The 11,926-nt window shown below is 40.1% G+C and overlaps 1 protein-coding gene across 1 annotated transcript in view; it reads left to right on the forward strand.

Annotated features, from left to right (window-relative positions):
- The window catches only part of ddx49 (DEAD (Asp-Glu-Ala-Asp) box polypeptide 49), a 38,348-nt gene extending 27,208 nt beyond the window's left edge, over positions 1-11,140 (forward strand). The window contains exons 6-13 of the mRNA XM_028816162.2: positions 1,013-1,153; positions 1,685-1,760; positions 4,574-4,650; positions 6,456-6,553; positions 7,079-7,153; positions 8,933-9,021; positions 9,171-9,242; positions 10,062-11,140. Of these exons, the coding sequence (XP_028671995.2) occupies positions 1,013-1,153; positions 1,685-1,760; positions 4,574-4,650; positions 6,456-6,553; positions 7,079-7,153; positions 8,933-9,021; positions 9,171-9,242; positions 10,062-10,238 (805 nt within the window). The 3' untranslated portion in view covers positions 10,239-11,140. The remainder of the gene's footprint in view (positions 1-1,012; positions 1,154-1,684; positions 1,761-4,573; positions 4,651-6,455; positions 6,554-7,078; positions 7,154-8,932; positions 9,022-9,170; positions 9,243-10,061) is intronic.
- Positions 11,141-11,926: the final 786 nt, after the last annotated feature.

The following is an 11,926-nucleotide window of genomic DNA, read 5'->3' on the forward strand; positions in this document are numbered from 1 at the left end:
CCATTCCTACAGTAAAGCATGTAGGTGGTAGCATCCTGCAGTGGGGGTGTTTCTCTGTAGTCAGGGACTGGGGCACTTATCAAGATGGAAGGGAAAATGGATGGGGCAAAATACCATCAGTTCTTGAAGAAAACCTGCTGCCCTCTGCGAGAAAGTTGTCAATGGAAGAAAGTTCACCTTCCAATGTGACAATGACCCAAAGCACACCACAAAGGTGGCTGAAGGAGAAAAAGGTGAATGTCTCCGTGTGGCCTAGTCAGAGCCCAGACTTAAACCTTATTGAAAATCTATGGAATGTCTTGAAGAATGCAGTTCACCAACGTTCACCATCCAATTTGACCAAGCTTGAGCAGTTCTCTAAAGAAGAATGGGCAAGAATTACACAATCTAGATGTGCAGAGTTGAAGAGAAGTGTCCCAGTAGACTCATGGCTGTAAACAAAGCACTGACATAGAGGGGTGATCCTTTAATCATCTCAGTGATGTTTTTTTATTATTTTTTTGAACTGTTGCTATTATATTTTTCACTTGGCTGTTATAAGTTGCATTGAGTAAATATAGCTGAAAAAATACCTTTTGCGTGTGTCTTCATTTCAGCCTGCAAAGCAACAAAATGTGAACATTTTGAAGGGGGTTGATTTTTTTTTTTTCTGTACCCACTGTAATTAGGAAAAAGCAGAAAGGAAATGTCTGTCGTCCTTCCTTATGGCACTGCATGGATTGCATAGGCCGTACTGCAAAACTGTGATTTGAAAGATTTGCCTCACCTTTCCTGCTGTCCTGGCCTGCCTGCCTGTGACTACCACTTCTTCTCTTATCTGAAAGGATACATCTGCAGAACATGCTATACCAACAATAAAGATGTCACTTTAGCTGCTGCGCAATCAACACAAAACCCTTTGTGATCGCATGTGTTAGTGATAGCGGGGATTACAGATGCTCTTCCTTAATAGGTAAGGCCTAAAATTTTTTGATCACCACTTTATCCACGTGTGCTTTATATTTTCTTGCAGGGTGCGTACAGTGGAGGAGCTGGACCAGAGGTTCATACTGGTGCCTGAGAAGGTCAAAGATGCTTACCTCGTCCACTTGATTCAGACATTCCAGGATGAACATGAGGACTGGTCTATTATTATCTTTACCCACACTTGCAAGTGAGGTTTTTTTTTTTTATTAAATAAGTTATGTGGTCATTATTGTCAAGTGTACAGAGTATAATGAAATTCTTACTTCCTTGCACTTTTCAAAGTACAACACGTTGCTAAGTCTCCAGCACCACGATTAATGAATAGAAATGCATTTGATATTGAAAAAACAAAAAACTACACCCAACTCTTTATACCTGACATCATATTGTGTTGTTTTATTCCATTCTGGTCTTCTGTATATCATACATGTTATTGGAATCTTTATTGGCACTAAAATGTGTTTCATTATTTCAACCATGAAGACTGAATGTTTTAACTTCTCTTGTACACTCTGCGTTTTTCATTTGATTGTGTGAACAGCAAGAATTGCTACATTCATTTTCTCATACTAGCTATTTTCTTTGTAGTAATGTCTTTTCACTGTTTTTGCTTTTTTTGGTTTATTAATGGACAGATGTGTGTCTCACACTTCTCTTTAATAGCAGACACATTCTACATGAAATACGAAACAGTTTATGGCAATTTTCTCTGTTGCAGGAGCTGTCAGATCCTGAACATGCTGTTGAGGGAGTTCAATTTTCCATCCGTTGCTTTACACTCCATGATGAAACAGGTCAGCGATTTGGATAATGAGTCTGTGAGCGAGTCTGCTTTAACCTGAAAGAGCAGAGTGTTAAGTTTTGAAAAAGATGTGTATCAGTTTCTCTAAGTCCCAGCAAAGTTGCCATATCTTATTAGCAGCTGTTTAGTGCCCTGACAAATTTCAGGTGTGTTACCTTATTAACAGTTTTCGGGAGGAGCAGGGCTCACTGTGCGATCACTTAACAGGAAGTTGGGAGGCTCCCCTTGTTTTGTGCTTTGATTACTTGTCTTATTTGAGATTTGATGCTTCTCTGTGATACCCCTGTTGATGCCCTGCTCCCAGGAGAGCTTACTATAGGATATAACACCTGAGAATGCTAATTTACTAAGAAAGGTTAATACTTCCAAGTATCATTAACTGAGGAAAGCCCATGGCAAGCAGAGAATATTCTTCCTGTCTGACTTTTGGAGGGTTCTGTTTGATGCACACTTGTCACAGATGCTTACATTCTTCAGGTTGACTGTGTGATTTGCTACGGGGCCTTAGTGGTTAAATTTCCACGGAGTGTTTTTGTATATATGTGTTCCGATATTAACATTAATCCATCGTTGTAGTTAAATGTGGCAGGCCAAGTCCAGCTCCTCCCTTCTTTAGGCTTAAAATTCATTCCTGCTAGTTCTGTTCAGAGCAGGGAGGCATGTCCAAAGTGGTGCAGTGTCTGACTGTACTTTACAAAGGAATTAAAAATAAATAAATAAATAAACATTTATACACTTGTGTCCAACAGGGAGTGTTCGCTCCACAGGGGCACTGTGGAAATGTTCTGCTTACAGTACACCCTCAAAGCCACAGTGGTAACAAGATAACCAGAACAACAAATCATATCAGGGGGAAGAAAATTTACATCATGCAAATCTACAACCAGGTCCTGTCAGGCGATCCGTGCTATCTGAGATGAACGCAGCAGTTAGATGAGGTGCTGTCAGCGCTCCAGCTGTTGCTTTCTACAGATGTTATCAGAGGTTGTGGAGAGGCACACTTCAAAAGTCCCAGCATTGAATTAGTCAGCAGCTGTGGTTCTTCAGTGTAACTAGGGTCCAGCAGTTGTGGATCTCAGAATGTCACTGTTTAATAACACTTAAAGATAATACTGGTTTTGTGCAATAAACCAGTCTTTGTTTAACTAGGAACTTCAAACTTCCCCAACCCCAGCTATAAAATTCTTGGGAATAAATAACAATACTGTTGTTACTCCTGGCTGAGCACAAGAAATGATTTCTCACAGGCTGATACTGCACAATAATGAAAACCAAAGCAAGAATGCAATATAAAAAGGAAGAACAACCAATAAATAGAAATCTTAAATAGAAAACATGTATCCTAAGCAGGTTATGGGAGTGCAAAGCTTAATGAGTCCACAGACCACAGTGATGCATTGAATGTTATTTGAACTTCTTGGTTGTCTATAATACTTTTAGACGGTGCTGACGTAGTGCACACTTTTAAGCCATACTGTAATGACCGTGCTGGCTCGGATTGCACTTATTTCATGTCAGTACATTGTCACTTACTGTAATTATACCTTTAGTGAGGGGAGTTTTACTCTGACTTTGTTCATCTTCTTGCACTATACATTTCATTCTCCAAACATTTGGATTTTTCTCTTTTAGGGTTATGGCTCTCTCGTGCCATTTTATGTCTTGGGTAACTAATTAGATGTTTCTTCTAGGTTGCTGGTTGCATTTTTGGGTGAGCTTTGTTTGTTGTCCATTTAGCTGCCCTTCTTTTGTTGTTTGCGTTGCCTCCGTATCGTGAGTGTGTACATTAAGTGCAGACACGCTACTAATCCTTTGTTTTATTTTTTAAACCAATCATTAGTGCCTAATGAGGATATGTGCTTGACTGGTTTTACTTCATCTATGATGATTTTTCGGATTACTTTTCAGAACTTTTTCTTTGTTACAGAGGTTACGCAAGAATTTTCAGTTAATTTGCTTGATTACTTCATTCCATCTTTATTAAAGTAGTAAGTAGTGATAACAGCAGTGCACATCAGGTTGCCTTCAGAGCTTTACAGACTAATCAAAAATGAAGAGGAAAACAACATGTAGAATACTTAAAAGACACACGAGGAATAAATCCTGGCGATACAGAGATGCCGAATTATTTTACTTGTTTAGATATCCACCTCCTAAAAGTACAAGCTTCATTTCCAAAAAGCTGTTCATTTGGGAGGAAAGGACCCTGACTTGCACTAGTGCTACACACAGCTAAGGGAAATAAAGAGATGGTGAGATGAATGGTAAACCCATTTCATTCCTTGCCATATTCAAATTTTCAATTAGATATTATAAGGGTCGGGACCGGGTGGTGCAGTTGCCTCTGGAGTCTTGATTTTGAGCAACAGTCAGTGTTTGTGTGGAGTTTGCATATTCTCCCTGTGTCTGGAATACAAGAGGAACGCTAGGATGAAAACTTGGAACAAACACATGTATGTTAACTGCTCACTCAAAATCAGTCCCGTGTGAGTGAGCGTGACTTGATGGGCTAGAATCCCAAACAGGACCAGTCCCTGTCTTGTGCGCAGTGTTTCTGGGTCTTAACCCTTATAACGCTGACTTGAACTGTGTGGATTTTCAATGAATGGATGGGTTATAACTGGGTGAGCAGTTGTTGGGAGGGAAGGAAAATAGTTTTTTTTTTTTTAACATCATGTTACAACTGTTTTATTTTGTCACTATATTTCCAAATTCATGTAAATATTTTCTTATTTTCTTTGTTCATCCTCCTGGTGCTTGTTTCTCAATGATTTCTCTGTCTTTTCTGTGTGTATTTTTCAATAGAAAGAAAGGTTTGCTGCTCTCGCCAAGTTCAAGTCCAGCATATTCAAAATTCTGATTGCTACTGATGTGGCATCCAGGTAGGGAATGCTTGTCTCAGATATACATTAAAAAGGAGGTGAAAGCAGCAGTCCACCTGAACATGGCACAGCCACGGAATAGCAGCAACTTATGTTAAGAAAAGTGTTGGTGTAAAATTACCAAGTATCACAGAATTTTTATATCCTAAAAATGTATTATAAGCAGCAAGCCACAAAGGACATGTACTAATGCAAAATAAGTCAACATAATAACTAATTGTACCTGAGCAACTCTTAATGCAGAAAATGTTAATATATACTATGTAACATATATTGTACAAACCAAATATGACGAGTAGAAATTTAACAAAAAGAAATCCACATTAAAATGGACAATCTTAATCCGAAGTACAAGCCTGCTGGAGTGGGCAGGTGGTCAAGTCAAGTTTGTTATGTGTGCGTAATACAATAAAGTTCATTCTTGTTTGTGTCCTCAGAAAAGTTGACAAAAATATAATACAAAAAAAAAAAAAAAAAACGTTGAAGGGCTTACCCATGTGCCTACCTTATTCTTGCACCTTGAGTACATGAGATACCAAAGCAGTTAAATCCGAAGATGAGCTACAGTAGACAGGTGGCTTTTGAGACATGAGGCAAATTGAATTGTGCACTGGACTATCAGAAACAGAAACTGTCAAATGCACAGGAGTTTTATTTAGAAAACAGCTTCTTCTTCTTCTTGGGTGGGTTTTGCATTTGGTCCGCGTGCAGTCAGCCATCCACTTCAGTCTAATAGTTTGTGTTCACAGAAAATGAGAATTTTTCATCATCCAGGATATGGTGTTAGGACCAGACCTTAGCACCCTTCTTAAGAAGTTATACATCTAACTGAAGTTTTATCCAAAGTGCCTTATAAACTGAGCACATACATAATCTCACAACGGTTTCCATATTTCTACATTTGGAGCACTGATAGCTCGAGGGATCACCCAGTGAGTCATTGTTGGAGACAGAACTGATAACATTATTGTTTGTAGTACATGCTGGTAGGCAGGACGACATACTGTCTGTGAGAAAACAACCGCTGTTACTTGCTGGCAAGCATAAAAGTTTCAGCATGGCTTCATACCTTCTAGTTATTGTACTGTATACATATACAAGGGGAACCCAAGAATACCTGGAATCGTTCAATAGCATGGGAGTAGGGTGAAGGTATCAGCTGTGTCGTCTGGGTATCTTATGCCTACAGTCTGATTAATCTGCCAGGTGGCATTGCGCCGAGTTGGTCGAGCTGTGCATGTCTGACATTTATTCTACAATCGTGTGTGTGACATCAGGTCATATTTAAAAACCAAGACGACGACGACATTGCATTGTCCGTCAAAGAGTTTTTGACCAAAAGCAATGTGGCAGGTTGCTTTGCAAGCTCCATATTCACCAGATCTCACTCCCTGTGATTTGTTTTTGTTCCCAAAATTTAAAATGGAAGATGATTAGCAACCATGTTAGAAATATTGGAAAAAACGCAGGAGGCAGAAGACACGGTAACAATAGATGAGTACAGGAAACGTTTCTAGCACCGAGGAGTATATTGCATCTCAAGGAGAGTATTTTGACAGCGGCTAAAATGGAATTGCTGCTTTTTTTGTTTTAACAGTTATGTGAATTATTGGGGTCCCCCCCACTACCACCACCACCACCTGCATACAAATTATGTTATTTTTGGTTTTATATTAGTAATTAATTTAGACTTTATTGCAGAGGTCTTTTTTCACTCCTTTTTCTTTGACCAAATTAAACTTCCAAGGGTGTGAATGCTTTTTATATTCAGTATATATGTAATGTTTTTTTTTTTTTTTTAATAGGGGTCTGGATATTCCCACAGTTCAAGTGGTCATCAATCACAACACCCCTGGGCTACCTAAAATTTATATCCATCGAGTCGGAAGGACAGCCCGTGCAGGTATCATTGAGAAAAAAGGGCATGGGATGGTGTGTGCTGTTTGTGTTACGGAGTTTGTGGACAGAGTGGAACTCATTGTGGTGTTAAAAAGAATGGGATGAACTGTGTGAGTTTTAATAAAGGGTGTCCTACCCTGTCCATGTGCTCCACACTGCTGTTTTATGTAATTTTAGCAACTAGTATTCTAATTATTGGACAGTGTGGTCGTATAATGGTTGATGCTGTTGTCTCATACATTGATCCCAGTAGTAGCCCAGATTTTCACTCACATGACAAAGTCATTCAAGTTATTTTAAATTGGCCGTCTGTAAGTGTGTACCTGAGTGGGCCCTCCAATGGACTGACTCTGACTACACCTGATGATGTTGAGATAGGTCTGAATTGGCATGAGCATGAAGCATGATGAGCGTGAATTGAATTGAGTGGTTTTGAGAATGTTACGGTTTGTTAGCCTAAATATGAACTGCACTAAGATTAGATTTACTTTTGTCTTCTAATTAATGATGATGCTTTTTTTTTTTTTAGGTCGCAATGGGATGTCCATCACTCTAGTGACACAGTATGACATCCACCTGGTGACTGCCATTGAAAATCAAATCAGTATGTAGAGAGCTGTTTGCATTTTGTTTTGTATTAGAGTGCATGGATTTAGATGTACCAGAGACAGCACCGTACTAGCTGTGGATCAAGACCAGACTATGTAGTACGGTACAAAGAGGAGACAATCCTCAAGTCTGAGTACTATTGCCAAGTTTAACTAATACGCAGCAAGTCTTGTTTCGTGTTTCTTCTTGGTTTGCTCAGCTGGATGTCTGTTTGCCTGTTAATGGCAGACTGCTGGCAATTAACTTCTCACCCGCTCTCCATGAACAACCTGCAGCCCAGCATCCCTCCCTATTTAAATGGTCAGAGCACAGAAGGAAAAAGTACATCCTCATGTAAACTTAATAAAAGTAACTGCATTTGTTAAGCCACATTAGATCGAAATGAGTGCCCCATCATCATCATTATTGTAAATGTTATTCACATTGAGCATCTGAGAAGGCCATGTAATCTGTGGAAAGTATACAGAAAGTAATAACAATGAAATGGAAATGTTAATGGAATTGTATGTGAAGCGTAATTGTTTATCTGTGACTCATGAGTGGATGAAGATCTACCATCAGGGTGACGTGGGTGCAGCACCCTGGCATATGCGAGAAAAAAGTAATGTAGGTGGTGTTGTACCAAATTCACCCCATTATCATCAGACCACTCTTCACATGCACATGTTTCTCTCAAGCTAACAGGTATTATTTTATCTCTCTTATGGTAAATGTGTTTACTATTGATTAATTCTGTCATACTATTAGGAGAGCCTACATTACTGTAGCTGTAATAAGATTTTAAGATGTTGATATCACTCCTGCCAAAATAATCCCAATCCTCTCTTAACTCCAAATTGGAAGGTCAGAATAACTTCAGATGTCATCTGCTGTCCCTGACTGACCGGTGAGGCTAATGTCTCACCCTCTCCCAACAGCAGCAGCATTTTTCTGTCCCAGCGGTACTCCTTACTCTTCCATACAACACAAATATGCGGTTACTTGTACGTTATGTTATCGTCCCTCTATCAGTATTATTTTGTGTCATTTTACTTTTACACGCTGACTTTGTACTTTTAGTGTTTTGCTCTTTTTCCATCCATCCATTATCCAGCCCGCTATATCCTAACTACAGGGTCACAGGGGTCTGCTGGAGCCAATCCCAGCCAACACACAGCGTAAGGCAGGAAACAAACCCCGGGCAGGACGCCAGCCCACCGCAGTTTTGCACATTTTACAGAAGAAAAATGAGATTTAATAAAAATGTCATTTTTCAAGTCAAAAAGTGCAAAGCTTTTCTTTTTTTTTTTGGTTTTTTGAGAAAACATTCAACACTAAGGAGGTAAAATATATTTCCATCAGTATCAAGCAATACTTAATTAAGTCCAAATATAAATATAACAGATGAGTTCCATATCTTGAATGGAATATTTGTGCTTTTTCATGTTCATAAGAGTCTGTGATGTGTGCAAAATTTAATTTGTAACATCACCTATAGTATTGAGTCTATTACAGCTGCTCACAAGGTGGTTTCATTTAGTTCACAGTTTTCTTCCCCTTCTGTGACTCGTAGAAGCCGACTGTAACTGCCCTTAGTCTTAGTCGCTCTGAGGCACACAGCAATGGTGCTAATCATCAACGTTAGTCTTGTTACCATAAATACAGACTCATCCCCGGCTCAGAACACACTGACACCCTATGTATGTTTCTTTGTTTGTTTGTTTGTTTGTTTGGACTCATTTTCTTTGTACTTTGTTGTCCATGAATAATTGCCATCTCCTTTTTCCTCACATAGATTCAAAACTTAAGGAGTTTCCAGTGAAAGAGGCAGAGGTCTTAAAAATCCTGACCCAGGTGAATGTAACAAGGCGGGAATGTGAAATTGTAAGTATTACAATCAGATTCTTGATTTGTGCTAAGAAGCCCGTCTATTCTCAGATAAAATTCCTAGTATTTACATCTTATGAGAAGGTACGACTTAGGTCATGCCTTTTTTCCCCCCTCTCCCTCTGACTTTAGTTTTTTCTTTTTAGAAACTGGAATCGACTGATTTTGATGAAAAGAAGGAAATCAACAAACGGAAGCAAATGATCTTAGAAGGAAAGGTGAGTGTTGAAAATGAGAAGCGACCATATTGTACATTTGCATTTAGACAACAAAAAATAGTACTTTACATCCATCCATCCTTCTATCTTAACCTGCTTACTCTGCAGCGTGATCATGGGGACCTGGAGCCCCTCCTACCAGCATTGGACTCCAAGGCATGGTCCCTAGATGGGACACTCACACCCATTCACTCATGCCAGGCCAGTTTAAAGTGATTGTTTAACCCAACAGCATACCTATAGCTTGCTGAAAGCAAATGCAGTACCCACAGAGAATCCATTTTGGAGAAGCGCAGAACGTGCAGACAGACAGTAAGCAGGGCTGGGATTTAAATGGGGGTCTCTGGAAGTGAGACAGCACAGCAGAATTCTGCCACATATGCATTTCATGAATAAAATTTAGGGCAAGAAGTAGCTGGCAAGAACTAATTCTGAACAGTCCACCATTCTATCACTGGACACACAAGCTGCAGTTTGAACTCAAATCTCTGAGAGTGACTTGGGGCAAACTGTAGCCCTGGTGTCCATCTCCCATTACGTGAACATTTTAAGTTCAAGTTTAAGGTAGCAGACATAAACCTTGAGCTGGCCACCAGAGTCATTTGTTTAGTCATCCTAAACCTGCTTGTTTGGGGGTTGTGGGAGGGAAACCCGTCGTAAGATGTAGTCGTTTTGTCAGCCCTGGCGATGGCTGGAGGTGAGAGGTATAGGTTGCTTTTACCCACTTGGCCCATACTGGCATTCTGTGTTAGAACTCAACGGTGTTTGTTTTGTTTGTCTTCACCAACCATTAATAGCATTTTGTCTAAAACCTCGTAGGACCCTGAGCTGGAGGAAAAGAGGAAAGCTGAACTGGAGAAGATCAGGAAAAAGAAAAAACAGTTCAAGGAAAAGATCCAGCAGAGTCTCGAGCGGAAGGAGGCAAGCAAGGTACAGAGGCGAATCAAGAAGAAAAAACGCAGGCAGGAGAGGCAAGCGGCCACAAAACAGCAGTAACCGGAAGAATGATACATAGGCCGAATCCTTCAGTTTGTCCAGCCTTACCCATCTCAGCTCGGCTGTGAAGCTGATTCTTGGAGATGGAGAGGTATTCTTCTAAGAAGCCTTTTTGCACCCTTGTGTGATCGACAGAACTCAGGCCTTAGCCCGGTGCTTGTGGGTAATTGCAGAGTAACACTTGTTTTTATATATATATTGCAGATGTGTAGTCAGACAGATTGTAACTGTGTCTCATTCCTTGTTGGAGGCCCACATGGTCCAGCATCCCTGGACTGTTATGCCAAGCCTTGTGCTGGCTGTTGGCCCACTGGTTTATGAGACCCGCTGACTTGACCTTAAGCAGCCTGTACTTTTACATTTATTTTCATCAGTATAAATCCTGAGCTCTAAAGTCAACTACAAGTATTTTCCTCACTTATTGTGCACAAAATTGTCTTCAGTGCTTCAGCAAGCAATTGTTTTATTGACATGGAACATTTTGCAGATTTTCAATTTTTTTGTAGTGCCTGTAGGTATGAATCCACCCTTCCATTTTTGTTCTACTTCGTGTGATGATGGCCACGGTTATTACAGTTTGGGCAGACATCTCAAAGAAAGGTCACAAAGTGGGGTCTGCCCAGTGGTCTGAAGTGAGATCCACACCAGTACGTACGATGGTTGTAAGAGGTTGAGTGGAAAAAGGCCTGAAACTGGTAGACGCCTGTAACGTCGAGTGACTCGATGATTGTAGCTACCTTATGGCTCAACTGGGACGACCGTCTTATAAGATTTTGGTAATGAAAGTGAATATATTTATTCATTTTCATTATATTATGAAATTAATATTTTGTGTTTTATTTATGCACTAAGATTTGTGATAAAAGGTGAAATAGAATTTAATAAAAAAACTAAATTCTTACTCATTCCATTCTGTCAGATCTACGTTAGTCTGTTTCAGTGTACCCTGTGACGCCCTGGCATCCTGGCTGGCTGCTTCTATCGCAAATGGCAAAGATTTCCCATCATCCTTTTCAATTTTGGTTATGTACCAGTATTTATGTGTTTTCAATGTAACTACCATACATGACCAATAACTGGAGGATCTAACTGTGAAGTGTCGTGTTTACTTTTCAGCAGACGCAAGTCCTTTCAGTCTATAGACGTCCTGATGGCCGACTGAACATTCTGGTAAATTGGAGTTGAGTGTCAGTGTTTTGGGCAGTGCCACCCTCTTTCAGTGTTATCAATGGAGAATTCACAAGGCTCGCACATCTCTGCCTGCCAGGTTCTTTGCCGGACCCGTCATAGTTTTAACCTTCACTCATGTCATCTGTGGGGCAGGAGGTCAGCGCATGCCGTCGTCCTTCATGGGAATTCCAGGGCTTTACAAATTTGTTTCAGTTCAGTGAGAGTTGACTTTTTTTCAGGAATGTTGGGTGTGTCTTCAGAACCTGTGAGTTTATTGGCCAGTCCTTTATTTTATGTATCACAAGGTGCGTTGACCTGATAATGTCCAACTGCAGAGCCAGAACAGCATATATCACTGCAGGTCTATGGCATCAGAAGTTATGAGATGTAAGTTAAGGTTAGGGTTAGCGTGTAGTAAAAATGGTGAAAGTTAAGGTTTGGTGTGGTCAGCGTGTCAATCAGTTTGAGTTGTGACCACCTATGAATGTTTTTTTTACCAAACTGCTGGTCTAGACATG

Source organism: Erpetoichthys calabaricus, chromosome 12, assembly GCF_900747795.2.
Source record: "Erpetoichthys calabaricus chromosome 12, fErpCal1.3, whole genome shotgun sequence".
Taxonomy (NCBI): domain Eukaryota; kingdom Metazoa; phylum Chordata; class Cladistia; order Polypteriformes; family Polypteridae; genus Erpetoichthys; species Erpetoichthys calabaricus.